This window comes from Oncorhynchus kisutch, linkage group LG11, assembly GCF_002021735.2.
Source record: "Oncorhynchus kisutch isolate 150728-3 linkage group LG11, Okis_V2, whole genome shotgun sequence".
NCBI lineage: Eukaryota > Metazoa > Chordata > Actinopteri > Salmoniformes > Salmonidae > Oncorhynchus > Oncorhynchus kisutch.
In genome coordinates this window covers 12,781,715-12,801,758 of record NC_034184.2, presented here as the reverse complement: position 1 = coordinate 12,801,758, position 20,044 = coordinate 12,781,715, and the positions used below count along the sequence as shown (strand labels likewise).

The window sequence follows — 20,044 nt, the reverse complement described above, 5'->3', positions numbered from 1 at the left end:
AACCGAGGTCAACCTGCAGGCGCCCGGCCTGCCACAAGGAACCGCTAGAGTGCGATGAGCCAAGTAAAGCCCCCCCAGCCAAACCCTCAACTCGGACCACGCTGGGCAAATTGTACGCCGCCCTATGGGACTCTTGATCATAGCCGGTTGTGCTATAGTCCGGGATCGAACTGTAGTGACGCCTCTAGCATGGTGATTGTAATGGTTTTCTTTAGGTGAAGTAGAGGCGGACCAAAATGCAGCGTGGTTGTTATTCATTGTACTTTAATAAAGAAACTGTACACAAATAAACTAACAAAACAACAAACGTGCGAAAACCTAAAACAGTCCTATCTGGTGCAAAACACAGAGACAGGAACAATCACCCACAAAACTCAACACAAAACAGGCTACCTAAATATGGTTCCCAATCAGAAACAATGACTAACACCTGCCTCTGATTGAGAACCATATCAGGCCAAACATAGAAATAGACAAACCAGACACACAACATAGAATGCCCACCCAGCTCACGTCCTGACCAACACTAAAACAAGGAAAAACACATACGAACGATGGTCAGAACGTGACTGTGATGCAGTGCCTTAGACTGCTGCACCACTCAGGAAGCACCCTAAAGCCACTTTCTATCATTCTAAATTTCAACCTTATACCTCTAACTCTAGGAAACTATTTTCCACCTTCTCCTCCCTCTTTAATCATCCACTCCCTCTCTGCGGGTGACTTTGTCAACCACTTTAAAAAGGTTGACGACATCCGCTCCTCATTCACTCAGCCTATTGAGTCCACTTACACAGAACTACCCTACGCCTTGACCTATTTCTCCCCTCTCTCTGCAGATGAAATCCTGCGACTATTGGATTAACGGCTTGTTAAAATAACAAAATTGAGAATATATCATTATTTGGTGTTTTGGTGATTAAACCAATGTACGCATTATATTTCACAGTAGACTTGGGGCTCTATTCAATCCACATCGCGGAAGTTCAGCTTTACTGCTTGATTGAAATCAAAAGGCATCCAAAGGGACTGCATTCATGGTAAACGCTGAATATGTTGGCTCAATCGCCAATTACCTTTACATTACTATTGTCGAATCTTTAACGTGCCGCTTTAGAGATTGAAAAGAGCCCCTAGTCAATGGTTATGTGGTGAAATATGTCTACAAACAAAATGAACGCACAGTGAAAAGTTTGAATGTAAGACTAGCTGCATTACAAGTGTTACCAATTTGAAGTGTTGTATGAAGTGTTTAGAAAATTCACCACATACTTGTGAAAATAACAAATATGGATGTGGTTAATAGTGCATCATTCCCCATCAGCCAGTGCTTCAATTGTTTATACAGTAACCAACTGCTTTATAATACCTGACCTATGTGTGTACTGTCTAACGATAATGAAACACCTTCTCATCCCTCCTTAATCGTCCACTCCCTCCCTCCTTCCTCTGCTGGCAACTTTGTCAATCACTTTGAAAAGAAGGTTTAAAAGAATGACATCTTCTACTCATTCACTCAGCCAATTGTGACACGTTTCAGGAAACTAGGCCTATGGGCGTACGGGTCAATACTTCTAAGGAGAGCCGTTTGAATGTAAACTAACACTTTTAAAAAATCAAAACGTGTTTTTTGGCACAAATTCCTTCTCAAACATGTGAACTTCCATGTGCTTTAATAACAAACGTGTATGCCATCTGTAAATATGAATACAATTGTTAAATTACGAGCCTAGTTGGGTTAGCCAAAAAAAAGTCAGCAACCTTTCCACTAACCATTACTGGCTAAGATAATGAGCGGGCTGGACATGCTGAGAGATGAGTTTGAGTTGATCGGCCATGTATCGCACACTTCTCTCACTTTGAGCTTGTCAGTATGTTTTGGTAATCCTGTATAACACAGCTTTTTAAAAAGTGTATTCTTTATTAAAACTGCATAAGTGTTGCTCTCCACTATCTGGAGGACTTAGTATTGAAATCAGTGGAATTTGAGTATGATAGCTAAGGAGATGGAGAAAACACCTGTCTCCGGATTACATCTTCAAACTAGGGGCAACCATGGCATCCGGCAGGAGACGTGTCCAACCATGAATGATGTAAGATAGTGTAGCTAGCTACATTTTCTAGCTACATTTTCAGATATTACATGTTTCTAATTTTGACAGAGAGCCATTTGCTTGGCTAGCTATAGTCTAATGTAACATGGAACCTGGTTGGTTAGCTACCTTCAAATTCATGCAGGTGTTACATACGCCTCTTGGAGGAGAGAACGCAACACCCTGCTACATCTCAACTACCCGTGGAGTGAAAGGGGAGGACGACAGAGGCAGAGAAAAATTATTCCTTAACATGGTAATGTGGGGAAAAGGGGCTGGATGGAATCAAAGCAAATAAAATAAAAATGAAACAGTCCCCTTTCCTACCTTACCTGCCTTACCACTACTTACCAAACCTTTAGCACCACCTGGCGCACTAACCAAAATACAGGGGGTGGTCTGCACAGGTCTTACCTAGTGTGCATAGACAGATTAAATACTACGGGTTATGTATGCCCGCAGGCCTCTTGCCTAAACACTCTGTAGGTGCTTTCCCTTCCCCCCTGGGAACAAATGAAACAGAATCATTTACGTGAACAATTTCAATTAACCAAAAAAACTAAGTCCTATTGGCATACCTATGAAAGAGCAGCTACAAAATAATATCAACAAAACGTTCACTAACCAACAGAGGACATAAACAGAAGCTCTCCTTCCTGATGAAGGAACACTGGCTTTTATCAAGCTGTAGAAGGAGTTGGTAATGCAGAGACAGCTGTATCCCCTGACAAGAGGGAGGGGTCAGAGCTCCAATCAGCGATGGGGACGACCAATCAGCTGCTTCAGGAATCCAGGCCATTTCCTGAAATACACACACATATAAACCCACAACAACACAGAAACTGGGGAACATCATGAGTTGTGATTATGGTTGATTGTTTACCTAGCTGGCTCGCTAGCTATCGTTACATGCATGACCTTATTATTCGTATCTCAGAGCCGTTTGCTCAGCGTTTACCATGAATGCAGTCCCTGCTAAAGCAAAAACATTACCTTTAAATTTCAATCCATCAGTAAAGCTGAACTTCCACCATGTGGATTGAATAGAGCCCCAAGTCTACTATGAAACATAATGAGTACATTTGGTTTAATCACCAAAACACAAAATAATGATATATTCTCAATTTTGTTATTTTAACAAGCAGTTAATCCAATAGTCGCAGGATTTCATCTGGAGAGAGAGGGGAGAAAGAGGTCAAGGCGTAGGCTAGTTCTGTGTAAGTGGAACCAGTGGACTAAAATAACTAAATTCAGAATTTATCAATATCAATATTTACTGGACACAGATAATGAAACTGTAAGACTGACATATTTCTCAACATGCTCAGAACTTGCCAATGGATACAAATGTTAATGCCAAGTTATAGTCAAGTATAGAAAATTACTATTCTTTCTATTCAGCACTTCAAAAATAACCATTTTGAAATGTGTATATTACATTTTTTGCTTTTGAATGAAATGGTAGTTCAAATGATTAAATTGTGAGCCTGTCATCAGGCCAATCATCATTGGTGACTTAACTCAATGTTAACTAAATGTTTCTCAACACATGTACAGTACATTTGTAGACATTGAGAAACTAAATGGGAAAAATGTTAAATCTCTTTAAGTTATGTCCAGCAGATAGTCCAAATGAATTTATATATCCTCTTTAATCAAAGAACTGGACCTGAACAAAACTTAAGTTATATATGTTAGAATAGATTGTACTGAGCAAAGAAAGAGTGTTTTATTGGAATTTGTTGGTTAAACCAGGTTTATATGGTGGAATCTGAGAGAGAACTCATTATTCATCACTGCTAAATGTATGCAATAAATTATCACACACCAGGAATCCATAACATATCTCTATTAAAGAGCAACTTTAATCAACAACAAAGAAACATCACTATGGTCTCAATTGAAATGAACAACAACTTTTAAGTCTTAATAAAGTCTTTATAGGCATTACATAAATGCTTTACAAAACATTTATAAGTGAAATCATACTCCATACAGGGTGATTTGAGAGGTGCTTAGCCAAAGGCTTTTCCATCTACTATAGGTTATACCATGACATTTTCTCAGAAATTGTTTATGCAGTTTCTATGAAGGTTTTATGAAAGGTTGATAAAGGCTTCATAAAGCCTTTAAAGTTGTTGTTTGTTTAAAATTGAGTCATCCCCACAGTAAATCTCATTTTTCATACTCCTTCTGTAATCTGGAAAGAGCTATTGGGCTTACAGTCTCTTCCACAAACTGCACATCAAAACACCTCAAACATTGCCAAGAACCATTGTTTCTTATAGTTACCCTCTCTAACATATATTGATGCATCTGCCTTAATATAATCTGCTGAGTAACTTTGTTTTGGAGGATTTATATCTTATGACTTCACCCATGCAAATAATTATTGAACATAAACAACACAGACATGGGAAGAAGAATCAAACCAAAACCTATAGCTCTATCCACACTACCCTCAGCATCCCCTTCTCTCTCTCAGCCTCAGTCTCCCCCTTCTCTTAGCCACAGCATCCCCCTTCTCTTAGCCACAGCATCCCCCTTCTCTCAGCCACAGCATCCCCCTTCTCTCTTTCAGCTACAGCATCCCCCTTCTCTCTTTCAGCTACAGCATCCCCCTTCTCTCTTTCAGCTACAGCATCCCCCTTCTCTCTCTCAGCCACAGCATCCCCCGTCTCTCTCTCAGCCTCAGCCCTCCCCCTTCTCTCAGCCACAACATCCCCCTTCTCTCTCTCAGCCTGAGCCTCCCCCTTCTCTCAGCCACAGCATCCCCCTTCTCTCAGCCACAGCATCCCCCTTCACTCTCTCAGGCTCAGCCTCCCCCTTCTCTCTCTCAGCTACAGCATCCCCCTTCTCTCTCTCAGCCTCAGCCTCCCCCTTCTCTCTCTCAGCCTCAGCCTCTTTCTCCAGTTGTTGCCTTGGAAACAATGCAAAGAGATTTATTCACAGATGGCTCAAGTTCGGTCACCCTGGCAACGGTTGGCTTTCATGTAGGCATTGTTGAGTCCTACAACCCCTCTTGCTCCCCAAATTCAGCTGTCAAATTGACCAGCAACAGACACTCATATTTTGACTGGAAACCACCAAAAAAACAGTGGTGTCTCTGTTGATGAGTTCATAAGTAGGAGAGTGTTTGAGAGTTTGGAATGGGCTTGCACTGTACAGTTGGAGGGCATGAGTACAGAACCACACTTAGTCACATGATTCTGGACAATTTATACATAGTATTTCCATATAGCATTTCCATATAGTATTTCTATATAGTATTTCCACCAGTTTCTACATATCCCATTTTAAAGTACAGACAGAAAAACAGCAAAGGTTTTTCCCACCCCCCAAGTGCTTCAGTTGACCTTTCAGTTTACATAAGATTTATAATTTTGCGGTTTACCAAGTGGCTGTGTTCTCAGAGTTTTTCCTGTATGCATATATCACCCTCCACCATCACTCTCATTAAACCACAGTTAGTGTGACAAAGAAATAAGTAGAGAGGCAAACATGAGTCCCTCCTTTAGAAATATGGATTGGGTTAACTCTGCTGACAGGAAGCCAGCACAGGGACACCTCGGTACCCTTGTCAGAGCGGGGTGAATAAACGGTGCTGTCACCTTGTCACTGTAGAGTGTGCGTATGTGTGTGCGTGCAATGTGTGTGTGTGTGTGTGTGTGTGAATAAACGGTGCCATTGAGGAGGGCAAACAGGGTATATTGGTGGCTGCCACCCAAAGACCCCTCATACCTCCTAGCTATATAGAGTAATGTATTCTATTCAATATGTTCTATTAGAGGGAAAGAAATGCAGAGACCTTTGGCATTTAAGTGGGGGAAAGTAGGTGTATAACACAATAAATCCTAAGTAATTTCATATCAACATAAAATATGAAATGAATCACTGAATCATATTAAACTCTGTGTTGAAAAATGTATTCATAACAACATGGTAAAAGTCGAGACCAGATTGACGAGCTGGTGTAACTGAGTCAGGTTTGTAGGCCTCCTTGCTCGCACACGCTTTTTCAGTTCTGCCCACACATTTTCTCTGGGATTGAGGTTAGTGCTTTGTGATGGTCACTCCAATATTTTGACTTTGTTGTCCTTAAGCCATTTTGCCACAACCTTGGAAGTATACTTGGGGTCAATGTCCATTTGGAAGACCCATTTGCGACCAAGCTTTAACTGATGTCTTGAGATGTTGTTTCAATATATCCACATCATTTTCCTCCTCATCATGCCATCTATTTTGTTAAGTGCACCAGTCCTACCTGCAGCAAAGCACCCCCACAACATGATGCTGCCACCCCTGTGCTTCACGGTTGGGATGGTGTTCTTCGTCTTGCAAGCTTCCCCATTTTTCCTCCAAACATAACAATGGTCATTATGGCCAAACAGTTCTATTTTTGTTTCATCAGACCAGAGGACATTTCTCTAAAAAGTACGATCTTTGTCCGCATGTTGTTATGGGTGCTGGTGGCAGGGAAGTCAGGCGCAGTTTAATGAATATACAAAAACTCCGAAAACCAAAGTATACAAAATAAAATAAGAGGGTGCAAAACCCGTCGCACACCAGAACATAACTATCACCAATACATACAACAAACAATCACCGACAAGGACATGAGGGGAAACAAAGGTTAAATACACAACATGTAATTGATGGGATTGGAACCAGGTGTGATGGAAGACAAGCTAAAACCAATGGAAAATTAAAAATGGATCAGCGATGGCTAGAAGGTCGGTGACGTTGACTGCCGAACACCGCCCGAACAAGGAGAGGGACCGACTTCGGCGGAAGTCGTGACACATGTGCAGTTGCAAACCATAGTCTGGCTTTTTTATGGTGGTTTTGGAGCAGTGGCTTCTTCCTTGCTGAGCAGCCTTTCAGGTTATGTCGATATAGGACTTGTTTTACTGTGTATATAGATACTTTTGTACCTGTTTCCTCCAGCATCTTCACAAAGTCCTGTGCTGTTGTTCTGGGATTGATTTGCACTTTTTGCACCAAAGTACGTTCATCTCTAGGAGACAGAACGCATCTCCTTCCTGAGCGGTATGATGGCTGGGTGGTCCCATGGTGTTTATACTTCTGTGCTACTGTTAGTACAAATGAACGTGGTACCTTCAGGCGTTTGTAATTGCTCCCAAGGATGAACCAGACTTGTGGAGGTCTACAATTCTTTTTTTGAGGTCTTGGCTGATTTCTTTTGATTTTCCCATGATGTCAAGCAAAGAGGCACTGAGTTTGAAGGTAGGCCTTGAAATACATCCACAGGTACACCTCCAATTGTAATGGTTTTCTTTAGGTGAAGTAGAGGCAGACCAAAATGCAGCGTGGTTGTTATTCATTTTACTTTAATAAAGAAACTGTACACGAATAAACTAACAAAACAACAAACGTGCGAAAACCTAAAACAGTCCTATCTGGTGCACAGAGACAGGAACAATCAACCACAAACACACAGTGAAACCCAGGCTACCTAAATATGGTTTCCAATCAGAGACAATGACTAACACCTGCCTCTGATTGAGAACCATATCAGGCCAGACATAGAAATAGAAACAAGACATCCAACATAGAATGCCCACTCAGATCACACCCTGACCAACCAAAACATAGAAACATACAAAGCAAACTATGGTCAGGGTGTGACAGTACCCCCCCTCCCCCAAAGGTGCGGACTCCGGCCGCAAAACCTGAACCTATAGGGGAGGGTCTGGGTGGGCATCTGTCCGCGGTGGCGGCTCTGGTGCTGGACGTGGCCCCCACTTCACCATAGTCTTAGTCCCCCACCTTGTCCGCTTCCGTGGCCTCCTAGCCACGGCGACCCTACTTAATGACCCCACTGGACTGAGGGGCAGCTCGGGACTCTGGCGCCTCTGGGCTGAGGGGCTCCGGCAGCTCTGGGCAGAGGGGCTCCGGCAGCTCTGGGCTGGCGGGAGCACCTGTAAGGATGAGCCGGAGAGACAGCCTGGTGCGGGGGGCTGCCACTGGAGGGCTGGTGCGTGGAGGTGGTGACGGATAGACCGGACCGTGCAGGCGCACTGGATCTCTTGAGCACCGAGCCTGCCCAACCTTACCCGGTTGAATGGTCCCGGTCGCCCTGCCAGTGCGGCGAGGTGGAATAGCCCGCACTGGGCTATGCAGGCGAACCGGGGACACCGTGCGCAAGGCTGGTGCCATGTAAGCCGGCCCAAGGAGATGCACTGGAGACCAGCTGCGTAGAGCCGGCTTCATGGCACTTGGCTCGATGCCCACTCTAGCCCGGCCGATAAGCGGAGCTGGAATGTACCGCACCGGGCTATGCACCCGCACTGGGGACACTGTGCGCTTCACAGCATAACACGGTGCCTGCCCAGTCTCTCTAGCCCCCCGTTAAGCACAGGAAGTTGGCGCAGGTCTCCTACCTGGCTTCGCCACACTTCCTGTGTGCCACCCCTCCTGTGTGCCACCCCCCAAGACATTTTTGGGGCTGACTCTCGGGCTTCCTACCGCGCCGCCGTGCTTGCTTCTCCAACTCCATTCTTCTATACCCCTCCTCGCACTGCTCCAGCGAATCCCAGGCGGGCTCCGGCACTCCTCCTGGGTCGACCGCCCACCTGTCTATTTCCTCCCAAGTAGTATAGTCCAGACATTGCTGCCTCTCCTGCTGTTGCCCGTCACCACGCCGCTTGGTCCTGTTGTGGTGGGTGATTCTGTAACGGTTTTCTTTAGGTGAAGTAGAGGCGGATCAAAATGCAGCGTGGTTGTTATTCATTTCACTTTAATGAAGAAACTGTACACGAATAAACTAACAAAACAACAAATGTGCGAAAACCTAAAACAGTCCTATCTGGTGCAAAACACAGAGACAGGAACAATCACCCACAAACACACAGTGAAACCCAGGCTACCTAAATATGGTTCCCAATCAGAGACAATGACTAACACCTGCCTCTGGTTGAGAACCATATCAGGCCAGACATAGAAATAGACAAACAAGACATCCAAAATAGAATGCCCACTCAGATCACACCCTGACCAACCAAAACATAGAAACATACAAAGCAAACTATGGTCAGGGTGTGACACCAATTGACTCAAATGATGTCAATTATTCTATCAGTAAAGCTATGGAATTTTCCAAGCTGTTTAAAGGCACAGTCAACTTAGTGTATGTAAACTTCTGACCCCCTGGAATTGTGATACAGTGAATTATAAGTGAAATAATCTGTCTGTAAACAATTGTTGGAAAAATTACTTGTGTCAAGCACAAAGTACATGTCCTAACCGTCTTGCCAAAACTATAGTTTGTTAACAAGAAATTTGTGGAGTGGTTGAAAACGAGTTTTAATTAGTCCAACCTAAGTTTGGGGTCACTTAGAAATGTCCTTGTTTTCCATGAAAACATACATGAAATGAGTTGCAAAATGAAAAGAAAATGTAGTCAAAATGTTGACAAGGTTACAAATAATGATTTTTAATTGAAATAATGATTGTGTCCTTCAAACTTTTCTTTCGTCAAAGAATCCTCTGTTTGCAGCAATTACAGCCTTGCAGACCTTTGGCTTCTAGTTGTCAATTTGTTGAGGTAATCTGAAGAGATTTCACCCCATGCTTCCTGAAGCACCACCCACAAGTTGGATTGGCTTGATGGGCACTTCTTACGTACTGTACGGTCAAGCTGCTCCCACAACAGCTCAATAGGTTTGAGATCCGGTGACTGTGTGCTGGCCATTTCATTATAGACTTCTTCTTCCCTAAATAGTTATTGCATAGTTTGGAGCTGTGCTTCGGGTCATTGTCCTGTTGTAGGAGGAAATTGGCTCCAATTAAGCGCCATCCACAGGGTATGGCATGGCTTTGCAAAATGGAGTGATAGCCTTCCTTCTTCAGGATCCCTTTAACTCGGTACAAATCTCCCACATTACCACCACCAAAGCCCCCCAGACCATCACATTGCCTCTAACATGCTTGACAGATGGCGTCAAGAACTCCTCCAGCATCCTTTCATTTTTTTCTGGGTCTCACAAATGTTCTTCTTTGTGATCCAAACACCTCAAACTTAGATTTGTCTGTCCATTACACTTTTTTTCCAATCTTCCTCTGTCCAGTGTCTGTGTTCTTTTGCTCATCTTAATCTTTTCTATTTATTGGCCAGTCTAAGATATGTATTTTTCTTTACAACTCTGCCTATAAGGCCAGCATCCCAGAGTCGCCTCTTCACTGTTGACGTTGAGACTGTTGTTTTGTGGGTACTATTTAATGAAGCTGCCAGTTGAGGACTTGTGAGGCCTCTGTTTCTCAAACTAGTCACTCTAATGTACTTGTCCTCTTGCTCAGTTGTGCACCGGGGCCTCCCACTCCTCTTTATATTCTGGTTAGAGACAGTTTGAGCTGTTCTGTGAAGGGAGTAGTACCCAGCGTTGTACGAGATCTTCAGTTTCTTGGCAATTTCTCACATGGAATAGCCTTCATTTCTCAGAACAAGAATAGACTGACAAGTTTCAGATGAAAATTCTTTGTTTCTGGCCATTTTGAGCCTGTACTCAACTAGTCTAAAGAAGGACAGTTTTATTACTTCTTTAATCAGGACAACAGTTTTCAGCTGTGCTAACTTAATGGCAAAAGTGTTTTCTCGTGATCAATTAGCCTTTTAAAATTATAAACTTGAATGACCAAACACAACGTGCCATTGAAATTCCATTCCTCTCTAAAAAAAAATGAAAAAGCTGTTGCGCAGCAAATCACTGCTTTCCCGAAGACAAACAATGTATACGAAATGCTTCAGTCTGGTTTTAGCCCCCATCATAGCACTGAGACTGCACTTGTGAAGGTGGTAAATTACCTTTTAATGGCGTCAGACCGAGGTTCTGCATCTGTCTTCGTGCTTCTAGACCTTAGTGCTGCTTTTGATACCATCGATCACCACATTCTTTTGGAGAGATTGGAAACCCAAATTGGCCTACACGGACAAGTTCTAGCCTGGTTTAGAACTTATCTGTCGGAAAGATATCAATTTGTCTCTCTGAAAGGTTTGTCCTCTGACAAATCAATTGTACATTTCGGTGTTCCTCAAAGTTCCGTTTTAGGACCATGATTGTTTTCACTATATATTTTACCTCCTGGGGATGTCATTCGAAAACATAATGTTAACTTTCACTGTTATGCGGATGACACACAGCTGTACATTTCAATGAAACATGGTGAGGCCACAAAATTGCCCTCCCTAGAAGCTTGTGTTTCAGGCATAAGGATGTGGATGGCTGCAAACGTTCTACTTTAAAACTCGGACAAAACAGAGATGCTTGTTCTAGGTCCCAAGAAACAAAGAGATCTTCTGTTGAATCTGGCAATGAATCTTGGTGGTTGTACAGTCGTCTCAAATAAAACTGTGAAGGACCTCGGCTTTACTCTGGACCCTGATCTCTCTTTTTACTAACATATCAAGACTGTTTCAAGGACATATTTTTTCCATCTACGTAACATTGCAAAAATGAGAAACTTTCTGTCCAAAAATGATGCAGAAAAATGAATCCATGCTTTTGTTACTTCTAGGTTAGACTACCGCAATGCTCTACTTTCCGGCGACCTGGATAAAGCACTAAATAAACTTCAGTTAATGCTAAATATGGCTGCTAGAATCCTGACTATAACCAAAAAATTGATCATATTACTCCAGTGCCAGCCTCCCTACAATGGCTTCCAGTTAAAACTTATTATGGCTGCAGGGGCAGTATTGTGAGGAGCTTGGATGAAAAGGTGCCCATTGTAAACGGTCAGGTCCTCAGTCTCAGTTGCTAATATATGCATATTATTAGTAGTATTGGATAGAAAACACTCTAAATTTTCCAAAATAACAGAACTGATATTGCAGGCGAAACCCTGAGGAATATCAAACCAGGAAGTGGCTTCTTGGAGTCTCGTGAGTGAAAACATCCGAAGGTCATCAAAGGTAAACGATTAATTTGATTGCTTTTCTGATTTTCGTGACCAAGCTACTTGATGCTAAGTGTACTTAATGTTTTTCGAGCGATCGATAAACTTACACAAACGCTTGGATTGCGTTCGCTGTAAAGCATATTTTCAAAATCTGACACGACAGGTGGATTAACAAAAGGCTAAACTGTGTTTTCCTATATTGCACTTGTGATTTAATGAATATAAATATTTTTAGTAATATTCATTGAATGTAGCGCTATGCAATTCAGCGGTTGTTGATGACAATTATCCTGTTAACGGGATTGCAGCCATAACAGGTTTTAAGGCAAGGGCTGATTTCAAGGTTTTACTGCTAACCTACAAAGCATTACATGGGCTTGCTCCTACCTATCTTTCCGATTTGGTCCTGCCGTACATACCTACATGTACGCTACGGTCACAAGATGCAGGCCTCCTAATTGTCCCTAGAATTTCTACACAAACAGCTGGAGGCAGGGCTTTCTCCTTTTTATGGAATGGTCTGCCTACGCATGTGAGAGACGCAGACTCGGTCTCAACCTTTAAGTCTTTACTGAAGACTCATCTCTTCAGTAGGTCATATGATTGAGTGTAGTCTAGCCCAGGAGTGTGAAGGTGAACAAAAAGGCTCTGGAGCAACGAACCGCCATTGCTGTTTCTGCCTGGCCGGTTCCCCTCTCTCCACTGGGATTCTCTGCCTCTAACCCTATTACAGGGTCTGAGTCACTGGCTTACTGGTGCTCTTCCATGTCGTCCCTAGGAGGGGTGCATCACTTGAGTTACTTGAGTTGCTGACGTGGTCTTCCTGTCTGGGTTGGAGCCCCCCCCTTGGGTTGTGCCGTGGCGGAGATCTTTGTGGGCTATACTCGGCCTTGTCTCAGGATGGTAAGTTGGTGGTTGAAGATATCCCTCTAGTGGTGTGGGGTCTGTGCTTTGGCAAAGTGGGTGGGGTTATATCCTGCCTGTTTTGCCCTATCCGGGGGTATCATCGGATGGGGCCACAGTGACTCCTGACCCCTCCTGTCTCAGTCTCCAGTATTTATGCTGCAGTAGTTTATGTGTTGGGGGGCTAGTGTCAGTCTGTTATATCTGGAGTATTTCTCCTGTCTTATCCGGTGTCCTGTGTGAATCTAAGTATGCTCTCTCTAATTCTTTCTTTCTTTCTCTCTCTCTCTCAGAGGACCTGAGCCCTAGGACCGTGCCTCAGGACTACCTGACTACCTTGCTGTCCCCAGTCCACCTGGCCGTGCTGCTGCTCCAGTTTCAACTGTTCTGCCTGCGGCTATGGAACCCTGACCTGTTCACCGGACATGCTACCTGTCCCAGACCTGTTGTTTTCAACTCTCTAGAGACAGCAGGAGAGGTAGAGATACTCTCAATGATTGGCTATGAAAACCAAACTGACATTTACTCCTGAAGTGCTGACTTGTTACACCCTCGACAACAAATGTTTTAATATTTTTTATTTCACCTTTATTTAACCAGGTTGGCTAGTTGAGAACAAGTTCTCATTTGCAACTGCGACCTGGCCAAGATAAAGCATAGCAGTGTGAACAGACAACACAGAGTTACACATGGAGTAAACAATTAACAAGTCAATAACACAGTAGAAAAAAAAGGAGAGTCTATATACATTGTGTGCAAAAGGCATGAGGAGGTAGGCGAATAATTAAAATTTAGCAGATTAACACTGGAGTGATAAATGATCAGATGGTCATGTACAGGTAGAGATATTGGTGTGCAAAAGAGCAGAAAAGTAAATAAATAAAAACAGTATGGGGATGAGGTAGGTGAAAATGGGTGGGCTATTTACCAATAGACTATGTACAGCTGCAGCGATCGGTTAGCTGCTCAGATAGCTGATGTTTGAAGTTGGTGAGGGAGATAAAAGTCTCCAACTTCAGCGATTTTTGCAATTCGTTCCAGTCACAGGCAGCAGAGTACTGGAACGAAAGGCGGCCAAATGAGGTGTTGGCTTTAGGGATGATCAGTGAGATACACCTTGTGACGTAGAAATCCGTCACTGGCCGCGGGCAGCATTTGGTTCTTTAACGCACACACATATTCATCACTCCTCCCTGCGCCATTATACCATAAGTTAACAATGTGGGTCGACACACAATTTAACTTGTCTTGGTGCATGCATTTCATACTTATCAATGTTGTGGATGAGCGCATTGTTTGTTTGTTCTGTTCCTCTCTCTCCATCTCTGTAGCTTCTGGGTATGCTGGAAAAGGACCCGAGCTAAGGGAATTGGGTTGGCTTTATAGTGCCTGTCCCAAATGGCTCATTAATGCATATGGGCATATTGAAAGATATTATCAGTAGTGATGTAATGTTGTAAATGTTATGTTGTGATATTGTTTAAAACCGTGTTGCAATGTATATCCTTTAGTATGTTTAGTTCATGGAAAATGTAGGTTTGTATTGTTAATTGATTAATTAATTAGGGTTAATTGTTCTGAGGGGAGGGGCTAGCCCTACAAAAGGAGCCTCTCTCCAGTCAGAGAGGGGGATTTTTTGGATTGAGCTGTGGATGGGGCAGCATTGTTGTTAAGCTGTCCCATAAGGTAGACGTTGATGGCAGTACTGTTGTTTTCTGTTCCGGAATCACTTGTAAATAAACACCTTTGCACAGAAGAACTTTTGCGGTTCCGCCATCTTTTTATTTTTATAGAGGTTAGGATATCCAGTTTAGCCATCTGGCCTACTCTACGTGACATATGGTGGCAGTGGTGGGATGGCGTACCGCAAATCAGTGAATTCCAACAAGAGAGGTAAAGGAATGCGTACAGGATTGCGTTCTCAGCAACAGCATCAACTGTCAGAAAAGGTACCTGAAGTTGAACCGGGGTGGAATACCATGGAATCGTCTGGTGAAGAAGAGGTCAAGTATGAGAAACTAGGAGCCCGACCGCGGGGCCAAAGACAACCAGAACTGGGTGAGCTGCTGACTGAAGGAGCAGTTGGGGGACCAGAACCACACCCAACCATGGTAACCCTTTTTCAGCAACTTTTCACCTGCCTTGAGAGGAGGGACGAAGACCTCAAGCAGGAGTTACGTGGCCTACACCAATCTATCCTCACAGCTCCCCACCAGGCGGAACTCGTCAGTGAGAGCCCAAGATTGGGTCTTCCAACACCAGGACGACAAAGGCTCGATGCAGCAGGGACTTCAACTCCACAGCAGGCACCCCAAGCAGTAATGAGGCCAGCACCAGGAGACCAGTCCAGCAGTGTTAACGTCCATCTTCCAGCATTCCTGAGGAAGGAGCCAAAGATGCCCTCATACCAGCAGGGGGAGGACATTGAAAACTACCTGCTGAGGTTTGAGCGCATGGCTAAGACGTGGCAGTGGCCTGAGGTAGAGTGGGCCTGCAGGCTTGTCCCATTGCTCACGGGCAAGGCCTTAGAGGCTTACACAGCAATGGATGAGGGGCTGGCCAATGTCTACAAGGGCTTGAAGGAAGCGCTGCTGGTGAAGTTTGACATCTCACCGGAAACCTACCGTCAACGCTTCAGAGCTGCATCAACGCCATCGGGTGAGTCGCCGACAGAGACGTACCACCGCCTCAAGGGTCTCTACCGACGATGGGTTCGACCGGGGGAGAAGACACAGGACGAAATCGGGGAGGTCATCATCCTCGAGCAACTTCTACAAGTTCTACCACACGACATTCGAACCTGGGTCCGAGAGCACGAGCCCAAGGACGGGCTTATGGCGGCCAAGCTTGCACTGCAGTATCTTAATGCACGTAAAGGGGGCCCACCACAACCTGCAGCACCCGCTCCAAGGAGTCTCAGAGACACAAGGGACATCAGAAACGCCAGAGATGGTGGAGGTAACTCTGGGGGTTATGTGTCTGGGAGGGAGGTAAGGGATCATGCAGTTCGCTCTGATGGGAGGGGTCTGACCTGTTTTTACTGCCGGCAGCAGGGGCACAAAGCTTCAATGTGTCCGCTACGTAAATCCAAGCTCTCAGGTTACTGTTATGTACCCAGAGAGGGGAATGGTGTTCAGAATAGACAGACTCGGGAAGGGTCATGCTTGGTACCTGTAAAAGTGAATGGTAAAAGTCTTACTGCAATGATTGACACCGGCAGTTCCCTGTCATTGATCAGAAAAGGTAATGTACCTGTTAATGACATTGATTATGGTCATCAGACACTGATCCAATGTGTCCATGGTGACCAGTCACAGCAGCCCACAGCTGAGCTCACAGTTGAGATTCAGGGTCAGAAATACCTCCTCAAAGTTGGGGTAATGGAGAAGCTACCTTTTGAGATGATTTTGGGGAGGGATGTGCCTGTACTCTCTGATCTGTTGGGAAGTGTGGGGGGTCAGCTATATGAGCAGTCAGTTTGCCAGTCTGATGTTCAGATGGCATGTTCAGTTGTCACTCGTGCCCAGGCCAAAGCTGGTTTACAACCTCTGCCTGACTTGTGTGATAGTCTGTGCGAGGGGGGAACCAAAGGGCCCAGAAAGTCACGCCGCCAGCGGCGTCTTGAGAAGTATGTGGGTACCCCTGTACCTGTTGCTGATGTGTCTGGGTTAGAGGTGCAATGGGATGTTCCACAAAATTTTGCTACACTGCAGAAGTCTGATGCAACCTTGAAATGTTTGTTTGACAAGGCCTTAGCTGGGGACAGTCAATCTTTATGTGGGGGGATTTACACAGTAGACAACCACATACTCTACCTTGGGTCAGAGGCAGATAGCAGGAAGTTGGTGGTGCCATCTACCTGTAGACCACTTGTTCTCAACCTTGCACATACAGTTCCATGGGCAGGCCATCTAGGGCAACATAAGACCTATCTTAGGCTAGGCTCCCGTTTCTTTTGGCCCTCCATGTATACTGATGTACAAAAATACTGCAAATCATGCCCCACGTGCCAGAAAACCAGTGCTGTCCGTAGGTCTGAACGGGCTCCTCTATGTTCACTGCCAGTTATCTCTACCCCATTCAAGAGAATTGCAATGGACATTGTTGGACCCTTGGAGAAGAGTAGTGCAGGTTACAAGTATATATTGGTGATCTGTGACTATGCCACCCGGTTCCCAGAAGCCTTCCCACTCCGTTCCATAACCACTCCAAAGATAATCAGTGCTCTTGTTCAGCTCTTCTCTCGTGTAGGAATCCCAGATGAAATCCTGACGGACCAAGGGACAAACTTCACCTCGCGACTGATGGTTCAACTCCACCGACAGCTGGGCATTAAAGGCTTGAGGACTACTCCCTACCATCCCCAAACGGATGGGCTCGTAGAGAGATTCAATCAAACGCTCAAGAACATGCTGAGGAAGTTTGTGGCTGACACTGGTAAAGACTGGGATAAGTGGTTACCCTTTCTGCTTTTTGCTTACAGGGAGGTGCCTCAGGCATCGACAGGTTTCTCGCCATTCGAACTCCTCTATGGATGGCCAGTGCAAGGACCACTGGACCTGCTGAAGAAGTGCTGGGAAGGTTCCCCAGTAGCTACCTCAGGACAGGGGATTGTCCAGTATGTCCTCCAGATGCGAGACAGGTTGGAACGGTACCGAGAGGAAGCTAGAGCAAACCTTCAGCAAGCCCAGAAGGCCCAGAAGAGAGGCTATGACCAGCACGCTCGCCACAGAGAGTTTGAGCCAGGACAGAAAGTCCTGCTCCTCCTTCCCTCATCTACCAGCAAGCTCCTTGCGCAATGGCAAGGACCGTACCTAATCGGGAGGAAGATGGGCCCAGTGACCTACGAGGTGCTGCACCCGGACAAGGGTAAGAAGAAGCAAACCTACCATGTGAACCTTCTCAAGGCCTGGGAGGAGAAAGAGGAACTCTCCAAAGGAAAGTCCTTTCTGGTCCGCAGAGTAGAAGAGGATGAGTCGGATGGGGTCACAGAGGCATGGAAAGAACGAGCAGAAGTCATACTGGCTCACCTGGAAGAAGACAAGCAAGATGAGCTGAAGCAGCTGTTTGGCAAGTATCCGGCCCTCTTCAGTCAGAGACCAGGAAGAACCAAAGTCCTGGAACACGTCATTCGTTTGAAACCTGGCCAGAACCCTGTCCGCCAGCATCCTTACCGTGTGCCTGAGAGGCTGGTGGTAGCCCTCAAGGAAGAGGTCCACACCATGATAGAGATGGATGTTGTCGAGCCATCTTCAAGTGAATGGAGCAGCCCTATTGTCATTGTCCCAAAGAAGGATGGCTCTTTGCGCGTCTGCATGGACTTCCGTAAGGTGAATGCCATCTCCCAGTTTGATGCCTATCCCATGCCCCGCATTGACGACTTACTGGAGAGAATAGGTAGAGCTCATTACATCACCACATTGGATCTCTGCAAAGGGTACTGGCAGGTGCCCCTGGATGAACAATCCAAGGCCTACACTGCATTCCGGACGCCAATGGGCCTGTTCCAGTTCAAGGTCATGCCGTTTGGCCTTCATGGGGCCCCTGCGACTTTCCAGAGGCTGATGGACAAGGTCCTCCAGGACTGTGACGATTACTGTGCTGCTTACTTGGATGACGTGGTGATCTACAGCCACTCCTGGGAGGAGCACATACAGCATCTTAGCAGCGTCCTGGGGAAGATCCATGAAGCAGGCCTCACGCTTAACCTCCTGAAGTGTGAGTGGGCGAAACAGGAGACAAAGTACCTGGGTTACCAGCTGGGTAAGGGTGAAGTTCGGCCTCAGGTGGAGAAAGTGGAGTCCATCAGGAATAGCCCTCAACCCAGAACCAAGACACAGGTGAAGTCCTTCCTAGGTCTGGCAGGGTGGTACCGGAGATTCATTCCACAGTTTTCGACCATCGCTGTCCCTCTGACCAACCTCACTTCGAAGGGGGCCAGCAACCCTGTGAAGTGGACTGAGGAGTGTGAGGAAGCCTTCATGACACTGAAAAAACGACTGTGCTCATTCCCTGTTCTCCAGACCCCTGATTTTAAGAAGAGATTTCTCGTGCAGGTGGACGCTTCGGCTGTAGGAATTGGAGCTGTACTGGCCCAAGGGGAGCCAAGAGAAGAGCTTCCTGTGCTGTACCTGAGTCGGAAGCTGTTGCCCAGGGAAACCAGGTATTCTACAATCGAAAAGGAGTGCCTGGCTATAAAGTGGGCCCTAGATAGCCTCCGTTACTACCTTCTTGGGAGGGAATTTGACCTGCACACGGACCACAGAGCACTGACCTGGATCCAGACCATGAAGGACCGGAATTCTCGTGTGACCAGGTGGTATCTGGAGCTCCAGCCCTTCAGGTTCTGTGTCCGTCACAAGGCAGGAAAAGAGAACGTTACTGCGGACTACCTATCAAGGCTCCCGAACATGGTCGCTTCAGGAGAGGAGGAAGGTAATGTGACGTAGAAATCCGTCACTGGCCGCGGGCAGCATTTGGTTCTTTAACGCACACACATATTCATCACTCCTCCCTGCGCCATTATACCATAAGTTAACAATGTGGGTCGACACACAATTTAACTTGTCTTGGTGCATGCATTTCATACTTATCAATGTTGTGGATGAGCGCATTGTTTGTTTGTTCTGTTCCTCTCTCTCCATCTCTGTAGCTTCTGGGTATGCTGGAAAAGGACCCGAGCTAAGGGAATTGGGTTGGCTTTATAGTGCCTGTCCCAAATGGCTCATTAATGCATATGGGCATATTGAAAGATATTATCAGTAGTGATGTAATGTTGTAAATGTTATGTTGTGATATTGTTTAAAACCGTGTTGCAATGTATATCCTTTAGTATGTTTAGTTCATGGAAAATGTAGGTTTGTATTGTTAATTGATTAATTAATTAGGGTTAATTGTTCTGAGGGGAGGGGCTAGCCCTACAAAAGGAGCCTCTCTCCAGTCAGAGAGGGGGATTTTTTGGATTGAGCTGTGGATGGGGCAGCATTGTTGTTAAGCTGTCCCATAAGGTAGACGTTGATGGCAGTACTGTTGTTTTCTGTTCCGGAATCACTTGTAAATAAACACCTTTGCACAGAAGAACTTTTGCGGTTCCGCCATCTTTTTATTTTTATAGAGGTTAGGATATCCAG

General features: G+C 45.2%; 1 protein-coding gene across 1 annotated transcript; it reads left to right on the top strand.

The window, feature by feature from the left end:
* The first annotated feature begins 14,760 nt into the window (after positions 1-14,760).
* LOC116376170 (uncharacterized) lies at positions 14,761-19,385 on the top strand. The gene has a single exon (XM_031835304.1). It carries the CDS (start codon positions 14,771-14,773, stop codon positions 19,361-19,363), a length of 4,593 nt encoding a protein of 1,530 aa, XP_031691164.1. The 5' UTR covers positions 14,761-14,770; the 3' UTR covers positions 19,364-19,385.
* The last annotated feature ends 659 nt before the right edge of the window (positions 19,386-20,044 follow it).